Source organism: Xenopus tropicalis, chromosome 2 (assembly GCF_000004195.4).
Source record: "Xenopus tropicalis strain Nigerian chromosome 2, UCB_Xtro_10.0, whole genome shotgun sequence".
NCBI classification, from domain to species: domain Eukaryota; kingdom Metazoa; phylum Chordata; class Amphibia; order Anura; family Pipidae; genus Xenopus; species Xenopus tropicalis.
This window is the reverse complement of record NC_030678.2, coordinates 142,682,800-142,710,301: the sequence shown is the minus strand read 5'-3', so window position 1 is coordinate 142,710,301 and position 27,502 is coordinate 142,682,800. Positions and strand designations below refer to the sequence as shown.

The 27,502-nt window shown below is 40.8% G+C and overlaps 2 protein-coding genes across 2 annotated transcripts in view; both read right to left on the bottom strand.

The window, feature by feature from the left end:
- The window catches only part of slc4a8 (solute carrier family 4, sodium bicarbonate cotransporter, member 8), a 90,149-nt gene extending 88,091 nt beyond the window's left edge, over positions 1–2,058 (bottom strand). Inside the window, exon 1 of the mRNA XM_002933706.5 lies at positions 1,550–2,058. Coding sequence (XP_002933752.2) covers positions 1,550–1,594 — 45 coding nt within the window. The 5' untranslated portion in view covers positions 1,595–2,058. The remainder of the gene's footprint in view (positions 1–1,549) is intronic.
- A 14,653-nt stretch (positions 2,059–16,711) lies between these two features.
- On the bottom strand, positions 16,712–26,495 carry tankl (TRAF family member associated NFKB activator like [provisional]). Its single transcript, XM_004911906.4, has 4 exons — positions 26,396–26,495; positions 20,829–20,952; positions 18,921–19,435; positions 16,712–17,023 (listed from the first exon to the last, which is right to left on the bottom strand). The coding sequence occupies exons 2-4, from the start codon at positions 20,938–20,940 to the stop codon at positions 16,850–16,852; spliced, it is 801 nt and encodes a 266-aa protein (XP_004911963.2). The 5' UTR covers positions 20,941–20,952; positions 26,396–26,495; the 3' UTR covers positions 16,712–16,849.
- Positions 26,496–27,502: the final 1,007 nt, after the last annotated feature.

Here is a 27,502-nt window from a genome sequence, read left to right as displayed (position 1 = left end):
CCGTAGCCACATTACTTGCACAGGGGAAAGTCACTGAACTACACTGCAAATGTCAGGGGTGCATTCACATCTCTTGACCCTACTAAGCTTAAGTAATCCCCCATTTTACAGCTCCGCTGAGAATCCCTGGACAGCCACAACATATAGAGCTATGCAATGACCTCCACCCAAGGTGACATTTTAATGGGAGATGCTCAGGCAAAACACAGATTTATAGATTTGGCTGCTAAATAAATGTGGATCTAAACCACAACATGTGTCAAACATATAATTCTCCAAACATTAAAGCTGAATTAAAAGTAAGTGTGATTTTTTAACTCCTATAAAGCAAAGCCCCATTAGTGACACAAGGTAAAGATGATTGGCACTATAGGCAACCAAATGAGCATGGCAGGATAAATGAAATACACAGCAAACCAGGGAATCTCTCTGTGTACCATGCAGCCCCATCCTTGGCAGTGTTTTACACGCTGTGATGCAATGTCTGGGAGTCACAAGAAGTGCCAGCCAGGACTATGTATGTAAAGATGGGGCCTTAATGTGTGTGGCCCTCCAGCTAACGTTTCACAACTGTAACCCCTGGCTCCTACATACAGTACAAACAACTGCAAACATTAGTGCCAGCAACCTTAGGCCAGTTCCAAAGCAGCTCTACTGTTCTCTCTCTCTGCACTGCAGTCACTTACGGTCTGCTTTAGTAAAAGGATAGAGTTTCCATGGCTGGTGTCCCCACAGCAAGCAGGGAGACGTCCCCACAGCAAGCAGGGAGACTGTCCCACATCTTTCAACAGCAAACACCATATTGCCCACTTTTAGTTTATTATTGATACACTGTACCCCCCCATCAAGTAACATTATTATATAAGCAGACAAATACAGTACACCAGTTATACTAGTTACTGGAATATACCTGGAATATTCAGCCTGAGATCCTTCCATTTCCTACACACACTAGGACTGACCCCCTAAGCCCCCCCCAACTTTCCTCATCATCCCAATGACTTGCATGGCAAAGGGTGCTGAAAGCTCTAGTTCATTAACACCTGCATGTTTGGAATTCTCCCATGTGTACAGCAACTTATCTGTACTAAGAGTGAAGACAGACAGGGCTACTAGTAGCAGCTACTTGTCATGGCTACTAAAATGCTGATAATTTACTGATAATTGTCTCTATGTGTGTTTTAGTAGGGGCAATTCTTAGTACTGTCTGTGGCAGGGTATTTTCTGGCATTTAGTAGCGGTGACAAGTAGCTGCTACTAAGTAGCTCCATGTGACTTCACCCTGTCTTAACAAAGAACTGGCCTACTGAGTGTTGCACTGGCACAGCTCTACCATCTGTTGTTGGAAAGTGCCATTCATTGTAGGTATTTCCCCCTAACTAAACGAGCAGCTTGTGTGCATTTCCAGCAATCCCTTCCAGCTTCATCCCTACTAATTCCATTACCCAGAGGAGTATCAGGTGAGTCAATTGCGCCCCTGTGTTACTGCCCTTCCCCTGTGTGGGTGATCGTTGGCACCTTATAATAAGATGGAGGAGAGGCTCGGTACCTGGTAGCTGAGTGCACATTCGGGCTCGTTGCTTCCTGCAGGCATGGCTGACGCTTGTGGAGACGCTGCTGCTGTATATTTGCCGGCACGCTTGTTCTTCACGTCGGGGCGCTGAGATACAGCTATATAAGCGCGGCTCTCGGTATCGCTGGCGTCCCTGTGACAAGGCAAGGGGGCTAATGCCGGGCGCTGTGTGGGATGCTATTTGGCGCTTTCCCCAGGCTGCAGGGCTTTCCCTTCATTCACTAGCTGCTCTTCCCCTGGCTACAGCCTTCCATCCTCTCTGAGGCAGCCGGCCCAGGCATCCAATCACAGCGCTGGAAGGAGAGGGGCACAGAGGGACACAGAGAGGGGCCGCGGAGGGACAAGGTGGATATGTGACAGGCAGAGAAGCAGGTGCCGCTTGCTCAAGTGCAGGGAAGTGAAGATGTAGCACTGAGCGAATGGGGAAAGGACTCCCAGCAATCTGCTGCTGCGGCTGCAAGAGGCATGTCAAACAGCGCTCTCTCCTCAGGCCACACCCGCACTCTGTCATTGGTTTCTTCTCAAATGGGTGACACAAGTGATTCGCCCGCCCCGGTGCCAGCAACTCCAGTTACTTAGCCCTTTCCAAGGGAATGTGTGCTTGGTTAACGTGAATGCTGTGTGAAACAAACGCTTGTATCTAATTGGCCGCAAATTATTTAAGCCTTTGTCGCTGTGCAGATGCTAGAATTATATATGGCTTGAGTTTTCCCCTCAGGCCCAGGATAAGGAATAAAGGTAACCAAGAAATAGTAGGGCCGGGTGGCACCAAAGGCAAAACCAGTGTACAGGGCTCCGAGTAGTAGTAGGCCCATTCCCAGCTGGCAAACATTTTTGAGAAAAGTGCAATTCCGCACATTTTTTTTTTTTTTAAATGTGTGTATTCTGTCACTCACCTTCATAAAACACCTGTGGCCTTAAAGTGGTATTCAAGGAGTCATGAATTAATTCCCTGTATGAGAATGAAAGAAACTCTACCTGAGCGCGGTATTGCTAAGGCTGCCACCTGGCCAGTGAAGTAAAGCCTGGCAGGGAAAGGGTTATTCCCGAAATGCGTCAGGCTGTTTGCTTCACATTAGCCACACGTTTTTCTATGTAATGGAATAAAGGACTACTGTATCCCAGATGAAAAGTGTGCTAGTGGGCCCCCTATCTTGGTGGGCCCTGGGCAAATGCCCCATTTGAACATTTATAAAACTACTAGGGGTAGGCAGACGAGGCATGTGCCTAGGGGACAACGTGGGGGGGGGGCGCTAGGCATGTACCTTCTTTGTCTAACCCTAGTCCGGCCCTTGTGCCCACACTGGCATGACTTTTAAATTTCAATGTTTTATAAACTTGACTTCATATCTAGCAGTATGATTATCTTCCTCATATACCTTTTCTTTTACAGTACTATGCAATATGAACTTATAGTTTAAAGGACAATAAAAGGTTAATATAAATTAAAGTCTAAAGGCATTCTTTTTAAGTACTTACTGCATATCTAAATTCCCAGATCCCTGCTTGCTTCTCTGAGATATGGTGCTGGCAGCCTACAGCAGTGTGAAGCCTACAGTGACATCACTGAAATCTCTCTGTCCTTCCTGTAGGTGCCAGCGGCAGCCTTCCTATTCTCTGAGCATGTGTGTAACTTGATCCTGTCTCCTGTTCTGAGCTACACATGCCCACCAGCCAATCAGAAGCGGATCTGGCAGAGGGGAGGGAGGGAATGAAACACATGTGCAGTATGAAGCAAGGAGGGAAAGGAAGGGAGAATACCTTTTTAGAGATGGCTGCCTGTTCTAGAAAATGTGAAGTAAGTGTGACTGAGTAAATATTGGATTAGGTGAGCCAAAAGTGTGGTGTTTTTACTAAACAATAGGAGGACTATTGGGCAGTATGCTTTTTAAATTTTAAAAACAAATACAAATTTGTATAAATACAAATACTGAATATGGTAGTTAATAACATTGGTTAAGGAAGCACCCTGTGTGCAGCTTAATCCGTTCATTGTAGTTCTGAGTACACTAGTTCAGTGCATAGTACATGATTTTATTGGTGGACTGCAGTTCTTAATTTGGTATCTGAAAGTACATAGAGTACTGCTATGCTTAAATCAATACACTCCCAATGACTTGCAATAAATCCAGATCCAAATGTCTGCTTCAGAGCTGGTCGTAGTGCGCAAAGAATACCCTATTTCACATTTTCTGTTAAATATTTTACACAAAACTCTACAGGGTTCTACAGCTTCGAGAGAGACGCAACAAAAAACTACACCAGTATACCCCTGTACTAAGCACATGTGCAGGATTATTTGAGGTACAGTGGCCCCTTGAAGTCCTTTATTGTAGTTGGGGTTCTGTTTGGATAAGTACAGCTGCTTATCACCTTCTACATTATTTGAATTCCCAGAGCAGTACTGTTTAGTACTGTTGCGCAGGCCAGCCCAGGACCCGCAGGCTCTTTTAGCCTGTTATGGGCTCCATTTCCTACTCCTTCCATTTCCATTGCATATTTATGTACTCACACCTGCCCTGCCCCCCTGGTGACATTAGAGAGGGGCAAGATGGGCACAGGTATATAAGTAATGATAGCGCACTGGATTGGTTTGGTAGAAGGACAGATTAGGGTTGGGGTGAAAGACAAGTTTTTGTCAATCTGTGCATATTCTGTGTGTCCTCACCCGAGGAACATTTGCTAGCAGATCCAATGGATCTCTTCAGTAAAATAGTTGAATAACTGTTGTCAGGTCTGAAAATAACAGGTTACAGGAAATATTAACCACGCTCAGCCCCGGGTTTAACAGCACACCTAGGCCAGCCACCCTATGTCGCTCCCTCCTCCACTTGTGCAGTTGCATGTCCAGTTACTTCTTTCCTCCCCAGTGCCCATCACTCCCCCACTGACTGTCACTTGCGCATACTGTACCTGCTCCTTGGTCACGCTACTCCTCCGGTCCCAGAGAAATTCTTCTGTTTCCCCAGCACTCCAGGAAAAAACAAATGCGGCTGTAGGGCATGCCACCCCTAAAAATGTGCTGCCCGAGGCCCAGGCCTTGGTGGCCTTGCCACAAATCTGGGCCTGACCACGTTGATGATATAACTGGTCCAGTTTCAAGTTGTGGAACAAGAAAAGAATATTTGTATTTTTGTTTACATATTAAGCTTCAGGCATTTGTCCTTCTTTTTCAGCATCATCTAGAAGCCACGCAGGTAGAGTGAGCTTTTTTGATGCATAGGTGTTGCTGCAACTGTTGCTGCTGTATGTCAGCCATGAATGAGAGAGCACAAACTTCCCAGTGCCTAGAAAGTGAATTAATGTGCCATATTTATGACCTAGCATGGAAAAACAAGTCTCAAAGTATACACTTTCTTCTCATAAAAGAACAACCTTGAATAGAAGCCATGGTGCCACTGGTAATGCTTATTCCATAAACTTACGGGCTATGAAGCATTTTGACTGCAATTACACATCATGGCAAGCAAATTTTGCCATTTACTTTCTCATCTTGACATGACCTTTTCAGGTTTAGAGGATTTATGACCAAATATTATCTGCTATGCAGCTTAATGCATACATATACATTCACATGCATGCACCTTAATGTGGTATTGCACACATGGCCTATAAAACATATTGTGCAAGGGGATTTAGTTCCACTTTAATCATTTATTCTTCTTAGCGGGGCATCACCTTCTGGTGAGTCACACATCCCTTTCTCTTGTAGGTATTTATATCCCTGTGTGTAGAAAATGGATCTCACCTATGATTTAGTTTTCCAAAGCTTGCGTGGCACAGTAAACATCTCAGTGTGTTCTAGGAAACTCCCAGTAGAAAACAATGAACATCGTGTAATAGGATAGAAGCATGCAGCATGATGACTTTAATGATTGCTTCTCTCTTAAAAATATAAGGTGTTAGCTGTAATCAGATCACTATCCTGTCACCGGCAGCTTTGGGTCTTCGGTTACCTAAGGGAATTAGCCCATTCTTAAGTAATGCACAGACTTCTTCATACAAGGGACTAGGCTTTCCGGAAACAAGATTTGTTGGTGTAATGCTGCAGGAAATATATTAACAAGCTTTTACTTTAATACATAACTTGACCAAGGTTTGAAATGAGTTAAACCTGTGAGCTGCATTACAGGTCTGTGTCCTGTGTCTCTGAAGAGGAGCTTTATTTTTCTGCTATTTTTAACTGTATCTGAAAGACGTTCATTCCACTCATTATTAATAATTAATATTGTGTCTATTCCTGTCAATTATGTTAACTATATTAGGACTCTAGGTGCAGCTTTGTGCATCAAAATGCATATGCAATTGTGTTCAATGAAACCCAATTTAAAGGACATGAAAAGTCTATTTCATCCTGTTCAATACATTGCTGTGTTTTTTCCCCAGGCTGGTGCTGCTGTTAGGAGAAAACTGCACCAGACGGTAGAAGAAGTGGTTTCAGCAGTGCATCTGCATTTTACTTACCTTCCAACCAGTGTGCTTTTTCCCTTGTGATAATTCCTGTTCACTTATGAGCAGTAAAGTAAACCAGTGCAATCTCCTGCACTTGCGTAAAACACCAAGGGGATGAAGATCTCAGGTAAGAAGATGCCAGCACAGCGCTTAGCTAGCTTTTCCATGGGCTGGTGCAGTTTTCTTCCAACAGTGGCACTGGCCCAATCTATTTCACTGCGGGGGTGCCTAACAATTTGGCACTCCCCAGTGAAATACTAGCCTTCTGCACTGATTTGCCACCTGTGCCTGCTTTGCTTGGTACAAGATGCAGCACACTCAGTGGAAAAGGAATACTTGACATGTTTTAGACATAGGCTATCCCAACTGAACTTGGAGCAAATGGTGTTCATGACTGTCCATGTACGAGACCCACATCAATGCTAAAGTAATGTTGGACTAATATATTAAATGGTGCACATGTTACCTAGCATCACATCAGGTGGGTAGCACTTCTACATTGCAATGCTGGGGTTCTGAATTCAGTTCCAATTTGGGCACTATTTGCAAGGAGTAGTATGGTTCTTCCTGTCCTGGCTTCTGATAAAATTGACATTGCTTTGTGTGAATGTGATAGAGAAGTTAGGTTGTAAGCTTCATTGGGACAGTCTATGATGTATATGTGGTAGAACTATATAATAAATAAGTAGTGTCAGGAAGAGATTTTGTTTTACCTGCAAAGATGAAGGAAGGCAATGTTGCCTTTTTGGGAAAAGGATGTACATTGATGTAAACCATTTTACCAGAGATCTGTCATAACTAGATTTTACCAGTGCAGTGAAAATGAGATGATATATGGCCCAGAAACCCATGTTAAACAATTGTTAATTTTTCCAGGAGAATCTGCAATGAAAGGATCATCATTCTCAGGGATCTGAATTGACCTGAAGAAAAACCAAAATGGAAGGAATTGGGGACAGGGTTAGTAAGCAATGAGAGCACCTGCCCAGTGCAAAAATGTCATTCTTAGTTTTATAGATAAGGTAGGCTTGGGCGCCCTTACTTGGTCTCCTTATTTGTGAGCGTTAGCTAGGCTAGCTTGAGTATACCATCTTTGCAGCTTTGGTGCTTCCTTGTTAGAAATGACTGTGAGGTTAGCATGGAAACCATCTCATGCTGATGGATAAGCCGACTGCATATTTCTGGTTACTTAACGTCATTCTTGCATCTAAAACATCCTATTACCACTGATAGTAACGCATACATTTATTAAGTTCTACACGTGTGCTATTGGTTGTTACTTTAATTACCTGCCAGAGGGTCTCTGCACCTACAGAACCCGTGTATGCTCTGTTGCTGTGCACTATTCTTTCTCCCCTCCCAAAAAGTGAGGAACTGGCTACCAGCTCTTACAAATCATCATTGGGAAGAGATAAAAGATAATCTCAATATATAACAATAAAGGATAGACATAATGTGATATGCCAAAGTTTTCATTCTGAATATACAGAGATGACCATTGTGGCCTGAGACCGTCCACATAAATAAAGATACTAAAAATCAATGTTGAATCACTTTACTACTTGACCACCAAGTAGTAAAGTCCTGAGGTTTGTCTCCTGAGACTGGTTTAGACCCTGTTAGTGTGGAAAAATATAAGTCATTTATTGTAGTATGACAAACATATTTTTTTGGATGGTGTAAAAAACACTGTGAAAGAATAATAGGGTGATGATGATAAATAAGGTTCAAGGGGCCACATGCAATGCAGTCCTTAAGGGTGCAACTGGGTACTCACCAGATATCTATGCAAATATAGATACATAATACCTTAACCACTAGCTTTCTCAAATATTCCTTACTTTTTGAGCTTATTCACAGGATCATGATTAACCACCTAGGCACATATTAGCATGCAAACAGAACAACATGTATGTAGTTAATATTGGCAGAATCATTATGTATAAAACAACCATTTGATGTCATCCAAATCCTGAGCGTTCTTAAAAAAGTTGTTTGTACTAAGTACTGAGTGGCTTTCATACAAATATGAAATCACTAAAATAGAATGTTAAGGTAAATTGATAGTTTATGAATATGGAATGTTCAAGGAGACTGAATGAACAGATGTACAAAATGTTTACTGAAATTGATTATTGGGGTTCAAGGGGAGCTGTCACCCAGACATAAAAAGCTGTAAAATAAAATGGATTTTCAAATTAAACATGAAACACCATTTTTTGTTTTTAGAAAAAAAAATCCATACCTGTTATAAACTCATTTAAAAAGCTCAGCTGCCAATCATAGTTTGCTTTTCCACTCTCTGTCTTTTCATTTTCATTTCTGCACTTCCTAGATGTCACTGTCCTCCTTACATTTCCCCATTCATAGCATGTGCATGGGTAGCAAATGTTCCTTTCTGGTGAAAATGAAATGTTCAGCTTAAGGGCAGGGGTACTAAGGGAGATTAGTCGCCCAGTGTCAAATCTTGTCTTGTTGTTGTGGGCGAGTAATCTCCCCGCAATGCCATCCCACCGGCTAGAATGTAAATCGTCGGTGGGATGGCATATGCGTTGCTGTGATGTCCCGCAGTCACCCGAAGTTTCCTCTCAAGGCAACTTTGGGCGTCTGCGGGACATCGCAGCGACACATATGCCATCCCACCAGCAATTTACATTCTAGCAGGAAGGATGGCATTGCGGGGAGATTTGCGAAGATTTGCCACTGGGCAACTAATCTCCCCGTGAACCCCTGCCCTAAGGGCGAAGACACACTAGTAGCAGCTACTAAACGCCAGAAAATACCATGCCATAGACAATACTGAGAATTGCCTCTGCTAAAACACATGTAGAGACAATTATCAGTAAATGATCAGCATTGTCTATTTTAGTAGCCACGACAAGTAGCTATCATCAATCTGCACTCTTTCTTGAACCTTCAGTTCACTCCCGGTGCAGTCAAAATGTATGGCCAAGTCACTTGAATGACATGATTACTCCTAAAGTTACTTATATACAATAAAAATAATTTTTATTTTGAACAGTATCTGTATTTTACTGAACATACTTCCTTTATTATATATCGCAATACGGCATTTGTGCAGAGCGCTTTCTCAATCTTTGTGCTTCCTCCTGTGCGGTACTATTAATTCTAGAATTAGAACTATTCAAATTATATTAAAAAATGTGTCCATATATGAATTATACCCCACTATAAGGTTTTTATAATATACTTAAATATACGAGTGTTTTCATTTAAAATCATTTTTAAACAGTAGAGAAAACATCTGTGCCCTGGCTATTTTATGATCTCTGACAAACAGTTTTTTAATCTCCAAATGACATTAGGTTGTTAGATGAGATCTGTTGTTTGTAAAGTAATAATTGTGCAATCATTATTCAAACAGAATCAGCTAATGTGCTTAAATCCTGTTTTCCCATATATTACAAAGACTTTAAATCAGCATATAAAAAGAGACGGTAAAAATGCCAAATGCTCATACTATACCAATTCTCACTATGAGCATGATCACATGGTTTGGTGGTGTCCAGTGTTTGATGATTTCTAACACAGTTATATGATACATGCAATACATAACATCTATTATAAAATCGACTGAAAAAGCTGCTCTGATGAGTGGTGAAACGTTCAGTGATTACTCAGCAAGTCCAGTTGCACTAGATTTACTTATACTAGATATACCATGAACTGGATGAATAAAAACCTTCATAGTCATGTAATACATTATATAAATACTTAATTTGTAATTCTTATGTAATAAGTTTCCCTAATGATAGGGAGGACCATGTTTAGGTGATTAACATTCATAAACATGAATTCATTATCTTTAACACCTTTTATTGCAATTTTACTTACAAGAACCTTATTACAGAACAAGAATCAGAGACAGGGTTCTCAGAATAACTGTAAGCATCCAAATCTAAGCCTTTTATAGTTAATGTATCTTGTTCAATAGGACACCCATCTTTATAACTTTCTGTGGTTACAGCTATGAAAACAGCTAAGGGCACATAGGGGATTGGCTAATAGCAGACAGGGCTCAGTCTTGGCCTACATTTATCTGCAGGTTGAGAATCAGCCCCATCACTGGCATCAACCTGCTCCCATGACTGCACCCAAAGCTACTGCTTCAACCCAAGTGTAGGCATACGGAGTGGATTTCGGTGCCAAAATGCACAGGTATGCAATGCTTGCACATGGGCCAATGCAGTGACTCCGGGTGCAGTCACAGGAGAAGGCTGACGCTAGCAGAAGGGCTTGTTCCTGGCCTGCATTTATCCATGCCAATTTGTTAGTTGACAATAGTACCCCAAATAATTCTAGAGGTTTACCTCCTATCCCTGGTCAGCATGCCTTTTCTTCAAAAATGCATTTACCCAGACTACTTTCTGCTGAGTGCCATTCTGCCACGTTTTTCCATTCTCTCAGATATCCACTGGGCACCCAAAACCTGCACTTGCACAGTATGTAACATTTTCTCAGCTTTCTAAACTTTTCTTGCCTTGATGGCCTATGTTTCTATTTTAACCTTTAAAGGTATGGGATCCCTTATCCGGAAACCCGTTATCCATAAAGTTCCAAATTATGGAAAGGCCATCTGCTATAGACTCCATTATAAGCAAATAATTCTAATTTTTAAAAATGATTTCCTTTCTCTCTGTAATTAGAAACTAGTACCTTGTACTTGATCACAACTAAGATATAACGGGATGGCCAAAAATATTCAGAAAATTGTCCCCAGATGGTTGACATCTTTGATCAGATCTTTGACTGTTGTCTAGCCAGTGCTTCCTGTGGTAATTTTGCTGGTACCGCATAATTTGCTGCATACAGTGGTGTTCGTGCAGCCCTGCAGTTGAGATTGCTGCTATGCAGTATTTTTCCTGGTTATTACATATGTGCAGTTGTCACCAGTTTTGTATAAGCAGTTTCCTAAATGTGTAACAAGCAATCTTGTGCCACATGGAAACCATTATCATGAGTGTATAATGAGCAGATTTTGAATTCACTGTTCTGTGTGCTAATGGTAATGTGTTTGCTATGGTTGCTTCAAAAGCAAATGGTACTAAAGGACACAAGTGTTATCTGAAAAGCTTTTATTATGTTTTAACTGAGTACTTATGCCGAGATCTTTTTTTAAAGAGATAAATTTGCCTCAAAATGTCCCTTTTTCGGTTATTTATATTACATTTTTTAGAATGCTATTACCCCTCGGTGGATGCAGAACAACTGGAGAGCATGTGAACAGTGCTGATCAGCTGGCCAGGGCCACAGAGCTTACATTTATAGTGCTATCAGATAAGGATGGTGGCAGAGAAAATGCAATCAACACAGGCACAGCATAAATCCCTCAGTGCAAATATAGTGCAGATTTCAACTGAATAATATACACTTTCATGGGCAAGAAGGCAGTGGATAGCACTTTTGCTGCTGGCATATTTACTAAAGCACTTTTCTGCCCAGTCAAAATCTGTAGCACATAAAAGGAATCTTCACCTAAACACTGTTGTTTTACAATATACATGAATTCTAGTTATCTGTAAATGTAAGTAAATTTGCAAACTGTATCCCTTTGTGTTCTGTGGCTGTGACTCTAAAAGCAACAGTAACTCCAAAAAATGAAAGTATTTTAAAGTAATTAAATATCATGTACTGCTGCCCACACAGAAAACAGCAAATTGAAGAATATTGGCCTGGAACATAATATTTGTAATTGGATAGAGAACTGGCTGAAGGATAGAGTACAAAGAGTGGTGGTAAATGGAACATTTTCTAATTGGACCAGTGTGGTTAGTGGAGTACCGCAGGGGTCTGTCCTTGGTCCTTTGTATTTTAACTTGTTTATTAATGACCTGGAGGGGGGCATAGACAGTACTGTTTCTATTTGATACTAAATTGTGCAAAACTATAAGTTCCATTCAGGATGCTGCCAATTTGTAGAGCGATTAGACAAAACTGGGCAGCAAAATGGAAAGTGTACTAAATGGTAGTGTTTTGGAGGATTCTTAATTGAGAAGGATCTGAGGATTTTTGTATCATTTTAGGCAGTGTCATTCTGTGGCTACTAAAGCAAATAAAGTGCTGTCTTGTATAAAAAAGGGCATTGACTCAAGGGATGAAAACATAATTTTGCCTCCTTATAGGTCCCTGGTAAGGCCTCACCTTGAGTATGCAGTGCAGTTTTGGGCTCCAGTCCTTAAGGATATTAATGAGCTGGAGAGAGTGCAGAGACTGCAACTAAAGTGGTAAAGGGGATGGAAGATTAAAACTACAACGTTAGACTGTCAGGGTTGGGGTTGTTTTCTGTGAAAAAAAAAGACGCTTGCGAGGGGACATGATTGCTCTGTACAAGTACATTAGAGGGGATTATAGGCAGATAGGGGGATGTTCGTTTTCCCATAAAAACGATCATCGCACCAGAGGCCCCCCCTTTAGATTAAAGGACCAGAACTTTCATTTGAAGAAGTGTTAGTGGTTTTTCATGGTGAGGACAGTGAGGTTGGGGAATGCCCTTCCTAGTGATGTTTTGATGGCAGATTCTGTTAATAAGAGGGGGTTGGATGATTTCTAGAACAAGCATAATATCCAAGGCTATTGTGATACTGAAATCTACAATTAGTATAGATACTGGTGTATATAGTTTATGTATGTGAGTGTATAGATAGCTTGGTATAAGTCTGTATACTGTATGTGCACTTGGGTTCATTTGGAGGGTTTGAAATTGATGGACTCTATCAACACTTCCATCTTTTAACCATCTTATAAGGTCTCTTTTAAAACAGTATGTTCCCCACCAGATTGCATAAAATAAATACTAGGTATAAGCCACACTGCCTTAGGGGTTGTAGATGAGAGGGCACCGCTAAGTACACATGCTGGCAATGTCCAAAAATAACATGATTCTAGTCTAGGATATACGGGTATGGGACCTATTATAAAGAATTTTTGGGACCTGGGGTTTTGTGGATAAAAGGTCTTTCCGTAATTTGGATCACCATACTTAAAGCCTACAGAAGGCAGAAAGCACAGAGTGGTGCCGAGTGCAACTATATGGAAGTACAAGGAGCGCATTTTGATGCAAGTACCTTTAATGAAAGTGGTGTTATGTGCAACTGACTTTGGGGAATGTGCAACTGCACTTGTGGACATACATGAGCCCTCATAGGTAAAGATTTGTGAAGCAGCTTTTCATTGCTAAAACCATATCTCCCAACAGTCCCGATTTACGCAGGACAGCCCCCCTTTAGACAGCTCAACCCACTGTCCCGAATTCTTACTGAAAAGTCCCTCATTTCCCTTTGATCTCCTGCACTGAAGCTAAAAAATGGTCACAAAAATGGTCGTGGTCAAAAATTGCCACGCAACATTTATTTTTGTCCCTCATTCCATGTTGGGAGGTATGCTATAACATTCTTACACATTGGTTACATAGGTGTCTTAATTATTGCACACAAGCAGCCAAGAGACTGGAGACCTGTACCATAAAAGCAGCCAATCTTAGTTGTAAAACATATCCAAAGGCAAACAAACAGTAAAAGAAAAGCATGGTGCTTTCATACAAGTATCAGTCTGCCCCCTGGTGGTGCACAATTAGAATACAGTTTAGAATACATTTACAAATGTGTTCAGAACTATATATAAATTCAACAGTCATCTTATGGGATACTTGCCTGAAATACATGAAATTATTTTAGTTAGCTTTTACAAGATTCACTTAATAATCCATAATTTTTTAACTAAAGCAACACTGTTGTCTATAAAAAATAAACTTTCCTTTATGTGTAACAGATTATGTAATGTTAGCTGCTTTGCTCAGTGCCAATGGCCCCTACGCATTGAATGAGGAAACTAATTGAGTATACAAAAAATACACTTGTTTCTCTTTCAGAATTGAAGCGCAGAGTGCAGGTAGGTTGCCACCGGGCCGGTGTTTTACTGGACTAGCCTGTCAAATACCAAGGAAGGCCGCAACTGTAATAACTATACAAACTGCCCCTTTATCCCCCTCTTTGCTTTCATACCAACTTGCTGCACACCACTACTGCAAAAATATACATACGGTGTCTTATGAGGGGGATGATAATCCTGTCATATTGGCAATATTCTTCCAGCTGCTGCACAGACATTTGCACACTCAAGAAAGTGGAAAAAGCTAGTGGGATTGGTTAGTTGCTGATGAATGAAGCAAGTTGCAGGTAAAACACTGTCCCTTTGTTAAATGTATATTGAGGCAGTAGAATTCTTAATGAATCGGATAAAAGTGAGTGTAGGACTGGCCAGACCGGGGATGACTGACATAGTATATTGCAATATATGGACTAACAATTCCTGTTTTTCTTAAAGGGGAGGGCATATCTTGGTAGCTTAGTGCACAGAATGTCTTAATGTCCTGTATATATTAATAATGGGTGAGTGCAGAGGGCCTTTTGTTGTTGTCTATATGACATTTTTCACCAGCAAATTTTTGTTGCAAAGACAAAATTCACCACAGGAAAAACGTATCAAAAAGAAAAAAAACACCAATTGACACCAATGCATTTCTTGTGAAAAAAAATGCACCAATAAAAGCCCATTGATCTCAATGTATTATGCAATGGGACAAATTCACTCATAACTAGTTAGTTGTGGTGTAAGGATTGCCACAAGTAACAGCTTTGAATACACTTTGGGGAGTATTTATTAACACTGGAGACAAACATCACCGGTGATGTCACCCATAGCAACCAATCAGATCTCTGCTATTGTTTTCTAACTTGTAGGTGACCGTTCAAATCTACTTGCTGATTGGTTGATATAGGCAACATCACCAGTGCTGTTTGTCTCCTATGTTATTAAATACTCCCCCAAATGTTCGCAAGAAAAATTTGCAAAGTGTGGCTACCTCCCGACTTTTTTACATGACCACGGCTCTTTCCTGACTCTGCGAATTTTTGTGAGTTTTGCAAAAAAAATTGCCAATGCCGAAATGTGGAATTTTGCAGCGAATCCATGCCTGGCGAAAACATTCACTCATCACTACCCAAGACCTCGAGTGCACCAGTGGGTGAGATAGGCATCCTCTGAATCATTATACAGTACTTAAAGGGCAAAAAAATGTGATCCAGCTTTATTGAGACATGTACAGGTCCTTTTCAAAAAATTAGCATATTGTGATAAAGTTCATTATTTTCTGTAATGTACTGATAAACATTAGACTTTCATATATTTTAGATTCATTACACACAACTGAAGTAGTTCAAGCCTTTTCTTGTTTTAATATTGATGATTGTGGCATACAGCTCATGAAAACCCAAAATTCCTATCTCAAAAAATTAGCATATCATGAAAAGGTTCTCTAAACGAGCTATTAACCTAATCATCTGAATCAACTAATTAACTCTAAAAACCTGCAAAAGATTCCTGAGGCTTTTAAAAACTCCCAGCCTGGTTCATTACTCAAAACCGCAATCATGGGTAAGACTGCCGACCTGACTGCTGTCCAGAAGGCCATCATTGACACCCTCAAGCAAGAGGGTAAGACACAAAAAGAAATTTCTGAACAAATAGGCTGTTCCCAGAGTGCTGTATCAAGGCACCTCAGTGGGAAGTCTGTGGGAAGGAAAAAGTGTGGCAGAAAACGCTGCACAACGAGAAGAGGTGACTGGGCCCTGAGGAAGATTGTGGAGAAGGACCGATTCCTGACCTTGGGGGACCTGCGGAAGCAGTGGACTGAGTCTGGAGTAGAAACATCCAGAGCCACCGTGTACAGGCGTGTGCAGGAAATGGGCTACAGGTGCTGCATTCCCCAGGTCAAGCCACTTTTGAACCAGAAACAGCGGCAGAAGCGCCTGACCTGGGCTACAGAGAAGCAGCACTGGACTGTTGCTCAGTGGTCCAAAGTATGTCATTCGGAAATCAAGGTGCCAGAGTCTGGAGGAAGACTGGGGAGAGGGAAATGCCAAAATGCCTGAAGTCCAGTGTCAAGTACCCACAGTCAGTGATGGTCTGGGGTGCCATGTCAGCTGCTGGTGTTGGTCCACTGTGTTTTATCAAGGGCAGGGTCAATGCAGCTAGCTATCAGGAGATTTTGGAGCACTTCATGCTTCCATCTGCTTAAAAGCTTTATGGAGATGAAGATTTCATTTTTCAGCATGACCTGGCACCTGCTCACAGTGCCAAAACCACTGGTAAATGGTTTACTGACCATGGTATTACTGTGCTCAATTGGCCTGCCAACTCTCCTGACCTGAACCCCATAGAGAATCTGTGGGATATTGTGAAGAGAAAGTTGAGAGACACAAGACCCAACACTCTGGATGAGCTTAAGGCCGCTATTGAAGCATCCTGGGCCTCCATAACACCTGAGCAGTGCCACAGGCTGATTGCCTCCATGCCACGCCACATTGAAGCAGTCATTTCTGCAAAAGGATTCCCGACCAAGTATTGAGTGCATAACTGAACATAATTATTTGAAGGTTGACTTTTTTTGTATTAAAAACACTTTTTTTTTATTGGGCGGATGAAATATGCAAATTTTTTGAGATAGGAATTTTGGGTTTTCATGAGCTGTATGCCACAATCATCAATATTAAAACAAGAAAAGGCTTGAACTACTTCAGTTGTGTGTAATGAATCTAAAATATATGAAAGTCTAATGTTTATCAGTACATTACAGAAAATAATGAACTTTATCACAATATGCTAATTTTTTGAAAAGGACCTGTATTTATCTAAGAAAATACCGAAGTGCTAGAAAAGAGTATTCATTAGGACATTGTGGGAAATTCTGACTTCCTATATCAGATACTGTAATTTATGGTAACGCTGTGCTGAGACAGCAGATGCTCATTCCACGTGCCCAGTTATGTGTCTAAGATACTCTCCTCTGGTTGCAGCCCCAGCGGGAAATATAGCCTGGCAGAATTCACATATTTGAGAGCTAAGGCCAACATCAGAATTCATATCCATTTCACAGCCAAGCTGGCATTCTCCGGAGAGGCAGCTTGGGCTCCAAGAGGACTAAGAGAAAGAGAAGAGAACATTGTTAGCATTGAACGTAACTCAATAGGTTATAGAAAGAACCCTGATCCGGAAAGCCTCAGGTAATGAACATTCAGGAAAACAGGTCCCATACCTGTACAGCATAAAACGTGTCCTGTAATACATGTTGCAATAAGCAGACTCTGCAGTTGCGGGGGGGGGGGGGGGGGGGTATTGTGTGGTCTGTTTCCTCTATATAGAATAGTTAAGATTACCTGCACTTGGGGAATGAAAAAGAGTGAGGGGCAGGGAACATGGGAAAACAGGCAGACAGGAGGCTGGCAGTGGGTGGGGAGCCAGGTAACAGTGGCTGTGCATCTGGCCCATCCCATGCTGGTGGGTCCAGCACTGACTTGTTATGACGCTGGTAAAAATGCAAGACTTTCTGACGTTGCCTGCCACTTCTTCATATACAGAAATATCAGCTGCTTATGACCACTTGGAATCTATCACACTCTGCGCTTAAATATGGTATTTGGTGCAAAATCAGTTAAAAAATGGCAAAATTATACATCGTTTTAGCCCATTACAATAGAGGAACCAAAAAAAATTAAGCCAATATCAAAATGCTGAGCAAGATATCTTTTCCAGTTATTCTACAACATAGGTCCAAAAACACAGAAGTAAGCAAGTAAGCAGAATCAAGGTAATATTTTTGAAATGCTGACAAAGGGGAAGTGTTGTATGAAAACTCTCCCACGATGTAACAGCAATGACTGAAGGTGACTAACCACTTTAGGCATACGGGAAGAACTTTCATTGTTGCCAGTATACATTTAGACAGTCCAGTATATGAGTCATTAGTATTTCTAATGTTAATGCAAAAGGACACTGATGTGGACATTATGGGGTATATTTATCGTGCTGTGTAAAAAGTGGAGTGAAGCATTACCGGTGATGTTGCCCGGGGCAACCAATTAGGAATTAGATTCAAATTAGAAAACAGATAGAAAACCAAAGCAAAGCTTCTGATTAGCTGCTATGCAACATCACCGGTAATGTTTTACTCCACTTTTTACACAGCATGATAAATATACTCCTGTGTATAATAGTATAACATGATTAAAGCTTCAATTAAAGGAGAACTAATCCCTAAAAATGAATATGGCTAAAATGCATTATTTTATATACTGAATTTACTGAACCAGTATCTCAATAATCCAGGACCTCAAACTTGTCACAGGAGCGCCCCCATCTTGAATTCTGTCAGAAGTGTTAGTGGTACATGCTCAGTGGGCTCTGGGCAGCTGTTGAGAAGCTAAGCTTAGGGGTTGTCACAAATTAACAAGCAGAAAATGAGGCTGGCATGTCATTCCAGCTGATGCTACAGGGCTGATTATTCATTTTTTTTGTTAATTGATTTGGTTTCTGAGCTGCCATACACTAATAATCTGTTTTATTTACTAATTAGCCTTATATTGTGACATTTATATTCTATATATATACAGTATATATAGTGTGAGTGGGTCCCTAAGCTCAGTAAGTGACAGCAGCACAGAGCATGTGCAGAGAATCAGCAGAAAAGAAGATGGGGGGCTACTGGGGCATCTTTGGAGGCACAGATCTTCCCTGCTAAAGGGCTAGGGGTGCCTTGGGCTGGTACAGAAGCCCAAAACATAATAATAAACATTTCAGCCCTTCTTCTTTAGTTAAGCTTTAGTTCTCCTTTAGTGAGAAACATTTTTGTAGGGGGTATGCACATGGGGCATTTTCAGTTCCTGTAGGTAGAGAACAGAAAGAGAAAGTGAAGGATATACACTCCTTTTAAATGATTATGCCAAACTAATTGCTAAATTTAGTGCAATTTATCTATGTTAGTCATGTGGCCAGCATAACTCTGTTGCCTATCTAAGCACAAAAGCACAACCCAACCTACCTGAACTGGGCCTTTCACTCCAAACAAGTGCTGATCCTTTGGTGCTAAACACATTCCAAAAGATATATCCTTTGACTGCAGATAACAAAGTTCTTCATCATATAAATGGGACATACTGAGATCTGCTCCAACAGGAATTAAAAAGTCAAGACCTGCAGTTCTTTCTTCCCCACTGGTGTCGATATTTGGAAATTGTGGCGTATAGTTTTTGATGAATGATTCAAGATCAGTGTTACTTCCATTGTTGCCGTTGGAACAACCAGGATCTGGTTTCTCACCTTCGCTAGCTAGAAAACTGAAATTTTCAGTGGTTGGTGGGAATTTTACATCATAATCCAACAAGACACTTGGGTTTTCCCTGATGTGCTCTGGTAAAGAAGTGACATTCATATCTTCCATTGTACTGGAGGATTCCACACATTGGTCTTGCTTCTCTTGGAATCTGATGAAAGGATATTCCGAGCACATAGGGTCTCCAATGTCAGTGCATTGGATAGGCTTTGAAATGGGCACCTCTGTGAAAAATAACCATGACATCCTATGAAGAACAAGAATCCTATGAAGATGCTGTTAAGATGCATCTCCAGTGGTTAGTATGCATGTGATTTTATAAAATGGGAGCAAAAATGACATTGGAGGTATCATATTTTTTTTTAATAGAAACATATTGTGTTGCTCTGGGTCAAAATGTGTGATGATCTAGTGTTATAGCCTATCCCCAATGTTGGTAACCTCTGCAAAATTCTCTGGCAAAATCTTACTGTACTCATGGCATGCTATCTTAGCCAGAGTACTGTCTTACTATAGTATTACCATTACTATACTGTTACTATACCCTGTACTACCAGGCCCTTATCATGCCTTGTTTACTAGCTTCATGAATTACACTATGAATTAACTGGTAATCAAATTACAAGGGGACTTCTTCAGTTATATTATACACAGTGAGGTTGGCTTAGATAGCCAGTGTTTGGGAGACACAGTCATTAAATGTGTTTAATGAAACACAAACTACACGATATATGGCCAATTTGGGACATCCATCCTTAAGCGTATATTTTACTGCGGCATTTCTCTGTAATAATTTCAAAATGGTACCATGATCTATGATCAATAATGTGACAGTTTATTGGGATTATTATTATTATAATTATAAATATGGAATATTCTGCCTAGATGATCTTGGTGAAAATTTGAACCAATGCAGTAGCCCCTATAAAATAAATCGAAATTACCTTAGAACTTAGTTACTGGTTACAACAGACTAGAATCTTCCACATGTTAATAAATGTGCATCAGAGATTCCATTTCAGTTTGAACTTCTGTTCTATACTTGGTGACCCAGGAACATTTTTTACTTATAGTGTCCAGGATAAGGGTTGATACAACCAGCAATTATATTCTTAAGGGCTCTGGCACACAAGGAGATTTGTCGCCAGCGATTTTTAAAAGAGCGATTTGGCGACAAGACGAGCGACAAGACGCCAATGCTAAATCAATGGAAATCGCCAGCGTCAAAACATACGAGGCTACTTCAAATCGCCTGCTGTTTCAAATCGCACACAGACCCTTTTCTGAGCGACTTGAGTAAACATGAGGGGGGGTTAACTGTTGAGTGGTACCATGGGTAGCAAATCGCCTGGAGCTCAACTCGCATGAAATCTCTTCGTGGGTATTGTTGTGGCGACTTGTCGCCAAAGCGCCAGGGGGAAAAAACGCAGGCGACAAATCTCCTCGTGTGCCAGAGCCCTAAAACTATGTGTCTGAGGTGCACTATAGTATATCTGCTTATGTTTGCACCCACACCAGTGAGAGACAGATTCAGACTCAGGTTACTGTACAGTAGATACATTGTTCTTTTCAAGTGGATGCTTTTTGATGTTTATCTGAGGCACTTTGCTTACTTACCACCGCTAATGCCTTTTACTGCAAGAAGCTTTCCAAGAAGTTCAGCCTGTTTTCTGCATATGGTTTGCAGCACCTGGACTTCTTCATAAAGCGCTAAAAATGCATCTTCCATTGCCCACTTCGCCTGATGAAAAAAAGAAATAAAACTGTACAGAACAGCACAAGGAAAGTAAAACCAGTGTCTGATTTGAAACTGGCCGTAGCATACACTCTGGCTCAGAGCAAGCCCATTATTGTGATTGTTCTCTCAAGTCATCATTTGAGAATATGCACAAGCAGAAATTCATTGGAATTTCCCAACGTGTTGTGAATCATACTAGAACCCCACCATCTAGAAATATTTGGCAGCCATAATTCCCTTGTAGACTGCAACCTTTCTCATTCTGAAAAAAATGGTCTATTTTTTTTTCTCTGATACAAGCACTTTTTTTTGTAAGCAACAGATTTACAGCAGAACCTGGATAATGTTAGGATAAGAATTTCATGGAAAGAAAAATACTCACAGAGCATAGTTTTTAATATAAAATAGCTTTCATTTATGTTTTAGGTAAAAGATACATTAAAAGAAATTAAAATCCTGGGTAGTAGAAGGAGGCACTTTACATATAATCCCCAACTGTCCCGCTTTCCGCGGGACAATCCCGGTTTTTATAGCGCATCACACTGTCCCGGATAGTTCAATGAATGTCCCGCATTTCCATAATAGATTACAGAAACGCGGGACATTCTTTGAATTATCAAGCACAGCGGGATACGCTGGCTGTAGCTGGGCATTCTGGCTTCTTCTGCAGCTCTGCTTCTTGTGTGGCGGCGACAGGCCCTTTTATAGGGTTGCGCCCCATGCGTATGTGTGACGTCAATACGCATGGGGCGCAACCTTATAAAAGGGCCTGTTGCCGCCGCAGAAGAAGGAGTGTCTATGGGGGCTGCTGTGTATGGGGGCACTGTCTATGGGGGCACTGTCTATGGGGGCATTGTGTATGGGGGGTACTGTCTATGGGGGATATTGAGGGCACTGTGTATGGGGGCTACTGTCTATGGGGTCAATTGGAGGCACTGTCTATGGGGGCTACTGTCTATGGGGTCAATTGGGGGCACTGTGTATGGGGGGTACTGTCTATTGGGCCATTGGGGGCACTGTGTATGGGGGGGCAAAACTGGTACATAGTTATAACTCACTTATAACTGACTGCCTTCTCTCTATTTGTATTTTATATGTAGGAGTTGCTAAATTGTTTTCCTTAGGTAGTACAGTATGAGGGTATAGCACATTTTGCGTCTGATCCCGCCATTTCAACTATATAAAAGGAGTATTTTTTTTTTTTTTTAAAAATGGGGTGTGATATTTGGGGCATGGCCACAAAAGTGGGAGTGGTCAAAAAAATTGCCGCGCTGTGCACGCTAAATCTTTTTGTCCCTCTTTTCATTTTTCAAATGTTGGGAGGTATGCTTTACATGTTATAGCCCACCCCCTCAAATGTAATAAAAGGCCAAAGTTAGCCAAACCAAAAGTTTGCTTTTAAACCTATGACTAGTAAGTGCTACCTTACATTGGTATAATTAGATGTTACTGAGCCCCACAGCAAATTCAGTTTGGGGCCAGAAATATTGGTAAGTTGACCAGTTCTACCAAGATAAATTGCTTTTTAATTTGGCCCTTACTGGGCCCTCTACACTCCTGTACATAAATGCAACCGCAGGGTCTGCTTCCTCTGTAGTTATGCCCCTGCTACCTTCCGACTGCTTGTTTAGGTGCCTAGATCTCAGACGGCACTTTACCTGGAACATCAGTCAACTATGCAATCCTATCAATTGCTCCATACAGACAGGGCAGTATTGGGTATGCAGTGATACAAAGCTGAACTACTTACGGAACCTGGAACTGCTCCAACCATCACTAAATGGGGCATTGTTGGATCTTTTGATGTAAGCCTGAGATAAAAGTCCACCTCTAGAGTTTTTAAACTCTTAGTACTTGAAGTACATGCAAGTTTTACATTATGTTGCTTTAATGCAATATTTATTGAAAGCTTAAAAGCTAAAGTTCCATTTAAAAATCCATTGCATCAATTTAATTATGTTAACAAAATTGCCTTCATTAGGTATATACTTAGCATGAGACTCTTTTTCAATATACTAACCTCCTTGTAACAGCACCTGGTTCCCTAACAACTGGACAATATGACTGCACAGTAGGAATTCTGGGCAAATTCCCACTGGCCCCAGAGATAATGATAAAAGTGCAGATTTGAATCTGCAAGTGCAAGGTACAACAAGCAACTTTTAAAAGAACATTTCTGGACTACCAAGTGAAATGCTACTATCTGTAGGCCAGAGTGGCTTGGATACAGAAACACACTGGGGCAAGGGCAAAGTCATATTCCAAAGAACCTCTGGCTCCCGTGATGAGAAGAAAAGTAGCAACCATAAGTACATTTGCTTAGAGATTTCCCCATTAAGCAATGGACACCCTTGAATATTAATGTATCCTGTGCTCTCTGTTCAATCTACTTGGGAAAGTGAGGACCACGGAAAAGATTAATTTATGCTGCAGAATTGAGGCTGTGGGCATGATAAGATGTCTGTGTTCTGTAGTAAGACTACTCAGGCAAAGAAGGATTGTAGGATGGAATAATATGTGAGACAAGTTGGGGTAGTGAGGCCTATAGGATAAGTCATGAATTTCACACTCATAGAGATTAGGTGGGGTAGTGATGTCTATAGAAGGTACAAGCAAGTGGTACTTTGACTGCTGAAATGTCCTTTTTACCATACTGCACATGAATTCAGATAAGATTGAAAAAGCATCTTTCTCAGGAATTATTTACAGCATGGAAGGTAGGGTGCAAAGTGCAAAAACCAGGTTCAGTCCACCACTTTTTTGTAATTTCCCCCAACCTGTCATGTCAGATGCAGGAGGCAGAATAGGCAACTGCCTAGAGTGCAACTATGGGGGGCGCTAGGCAGGTACCTCTTCTGCTAACCCTTACCCATGCTCTCTTGCCCCCTGCCACCACTTGACTCTGTGTGCTCATACAACATCATTGCACACGGGGGTGTTCGTTCGTGTGACCATGCGAGGGCGGTGGGAGGAGGCGAGGTGGCCGGCCAGATTGCCTAAGGCATCCAGTTGATTGGCCCGCCCCTGCTGTCCCATGAGGACCTCTTTATGCTTTCATAGTGGCCATATGCTATCATAAAGTGTTTTGAGTGACACTACTCTCACTTGAGCTTTCCTCTTGCACATTCGGGGAAATGTGACCTTTACAGAAGATTCTGATTTTAGCAAAAGTGCTGGACTCTGCTAACATTTCATAATATTCAACTAAGGAAGTATTGCATCAGTTGTTCCAGGACGTGCCCATAAATAAGTTCCTTTAATAAACAGTCCACATGCTGCAATGAAGTGCCTTTAACTAGTGGTTGCTGGATCAGCACTATTCCAGCCTGAGACATGGCAGATTGTATTATTGCAGCCTTGTGGTGCACATCTAATTATAGCTTAGCCTTATGCTGGCCATACATGGGTCGATAAAAGCTGTCAACTCGCCCACTCCAGACTCAGGTGACAGCTTATAGACTCCAATTTTGATCTGGAACAATGACATCCTGATTTCGCTCAGCACTTTCCTGGGCAAAAAAGGTTAGTTGTCCCTTTTTTGGAATGTGGATTGATCTTTAATTTCTATGTTCTTTTAAAGGGGAAGTTCACCTTTAGATTCACTTCTTACAGAAGAATCTATTCTAAGCAATCTCTTAGTATTCATTAGATATTTTGTATGTATTTGTATTTTTAAATTATTAGCATTCCTAATTGCAGTCTGCAACTGAACATCCTATCTGGTCATCGGGGGTCGTAGGTCAGCAGCCAAAATATAGACTGACTGTGATAGCAGTTGAAATTCCATGCCTGTGGGCTAACAAATGTAATTAAATTGAAAGGTGAACTTCCACTAACACAAGTGGAAAACACATACACAAAACACACAATATCAGCAATATAACAACATACTAAAAATTTACTTTTTTTTATTAGTATAGAGTATTTCTTTTATCAAATTCACAAAACTGCTGAAAAATTCACGAAATGACAGAAAATTTGCAAAATGCAGCTACCCCATGAAGCAGACAGCTAGAGCTGAGTTTCTATGGGAACCAGCAATGCCATCTCTTTACTGGCTGCTAGACTGGAGGGGCGTGTTTAGTAATCTGAGCTTAGAACAACTGAGCATGCCCACAAGCCAACAGCCAAAGCAAATTCCTGAGGGGGGGGGCGAGTGGGTTACAGGAGGAGAGGGAAATCTGAGTGATTAAGGAAATGTTGCAGCCTTACTATTAACCTCTGGACAACCAGAGTGGCAGGTATTGAAAGATTTTAATGTATTCACTTGTATCCAGTGATATATGTGTATTTTAAGTAGATTGCTAATTTTAATTTAATTGCTAAACCTCACTCCTTTTTGTAGTTATGAGCCCCAGTGCCCTGTAATGCCCTATTACTTTTTACCAATTCTAAGATGTGACAAATTGAAATTCTTTTCAGATTATCTTTATTACCTTTATTATAAGAATAGCCAAAGCATAACTCTAACTTAAAGGACATGGAAAGCCCCAAAACCTAAATTTTGCCAATGAAAAGGTCAAACTCTTCCATCCGTCCAACATTGGCTTTGCCAAAACTTGCTTACTTGCAACCATTTGTAATCCTTCTGCTTTATCAGTGGCTATTAATGCCTTTTGCAAAGTCTGATACAGGTATGGAACCTGTTATCCAGAATGTTTGGGACCTGGGGTTTTCCAGATAAGGGGCCTTTCTGTAATATGGATCTCCATACTTTAAGTGTAATAAAACATAATTTAAACATTAAATAAACCCAATAGGATTGTTCTTATAAGGATTAATTATATCTTAGTTGGGATTAAGTATAAGGTCCTGTGTTATACAAGGTACTGTGTTACAGAGCAAAAAAATAGGTTTTAAAATTTTAAACTATTTTATTAAAATATAGGAGATGCTCTTCCCATAATTTGGAGCTTTCTGGATAACAGATACTATACCTGTAATATAGTTCATTTTGATATTTGGGGTTTACATGTCCTTTAACATAACAATACTAGCAATGAGAATGGTGCCTTGATGAGTCTATTTATTAAAGAGAATGCACTATTTTCCTTGCAAGTCCCCTTTCCTATTCTACTGTCACATCAGCAATTTCCTTCATAAATCAACCAATACATTAATTGCCCTCGTCAGCAACACTTTCTTCTCATTTTGCCATTCTCACCACCTCCAACCGCTGGCTCGAATGGCAAAACTGTAAGTACAGTAACTAGAATGTGCCAGGATGCATATAGAGCTGCAGTGCAGGATTAAAGGAACCTATACTAAGTAACTATGTAACCTACATACGCTACTATAATAAGTGCATTTAAATGTATGGGCTCAGCCGTTCCTAGTTCAGCCCTGCAGTACCATACTGTACATTATTAAATCTACACATATATAAAACATATTATTGGAGATAATAATAATAATGTATGCTTGTATGTATCTGCAAGAGACTTACATTTGCTCCTTTCCGCTTGCCGTCTGCTTGCTACAGTTCTACCGCGCCTGTGGGCAAACTAAATATACTTGGGGAAGTTCCCCGTCGTACAACAATGAAACTGAAACCTGCAAGTGGCAGAAAAACAGGAAACGCCAATAGCATGTAATGCCCATTATCTGTCAGACTATCATGCACAATCCCACTCTTAGTACTGGCCCACTCCAGCACATGTACAACATGCATTTCTCTCACCGATTGCTGATTAAATTCTAGAAAGTGGCAAGAGAATTATCACAAATGACTACATGTGAACAGGGATGGGCCTAGGCAATTATGATTGACACACACAGAGCCCAAACATATAGATCACAGAGCACCATCAAGCAACATATTTACTGCTATAAAGAATTTTTATTGCAGATTACTGCACCGTTATTGCAACATTTTTCAGTGCCCTTTTCAAGTATATACAAAATAGAATGGAGTGAACATTTTAAAGGAACAGTACAATGAAAGTGTTAGTAATTAAAATATACTGTTACTGTTGCACTGGTAAACGTGTGTATTTTCTTTAGGAACAGTACTATAGTTTTTATAATATACCGTAAATAAGCTGCTGTGTAGCCATGGGGGCAGCTATTAAAGCTGGAAAAAAGGAGAAAAGGCACAGGTTATATAGCAGATAACAGATAAGCTCTGCAGAATATAATGGGACTTTATCTGTTATCTACTATGTAACCTGTGCCCTTTCTCCTTTTTTTCAGCTTAAAGGAACAGTAACACCAAAAAATGAAAGTGTATAAAAGTAACTAAAATATAATGTGCTGCTGCCCTGCACTGGTAAAAGTTGTGTGTTTACTTCAAAAAGTCTACTATAATTTATATAAATAAGCTGCTATGTAGCCATGGAGGCAGCCATTCAAAGGAGAAAAGGCACAGGCACATAGCAGATAACAGATAAAACACCATTGTATTCTACAGAACTTATCTGTTATCTGCTATGCAACCTGTGCCTTTTCTCCTTTTTTCCAGCTTGAATGGCTGTCCCTGTGGCTACACAGCAGCTTATTATATAAATTATAGTAGTGTTACTGTAGCAAACACAGCAGTTTTACTAGTGCAGGG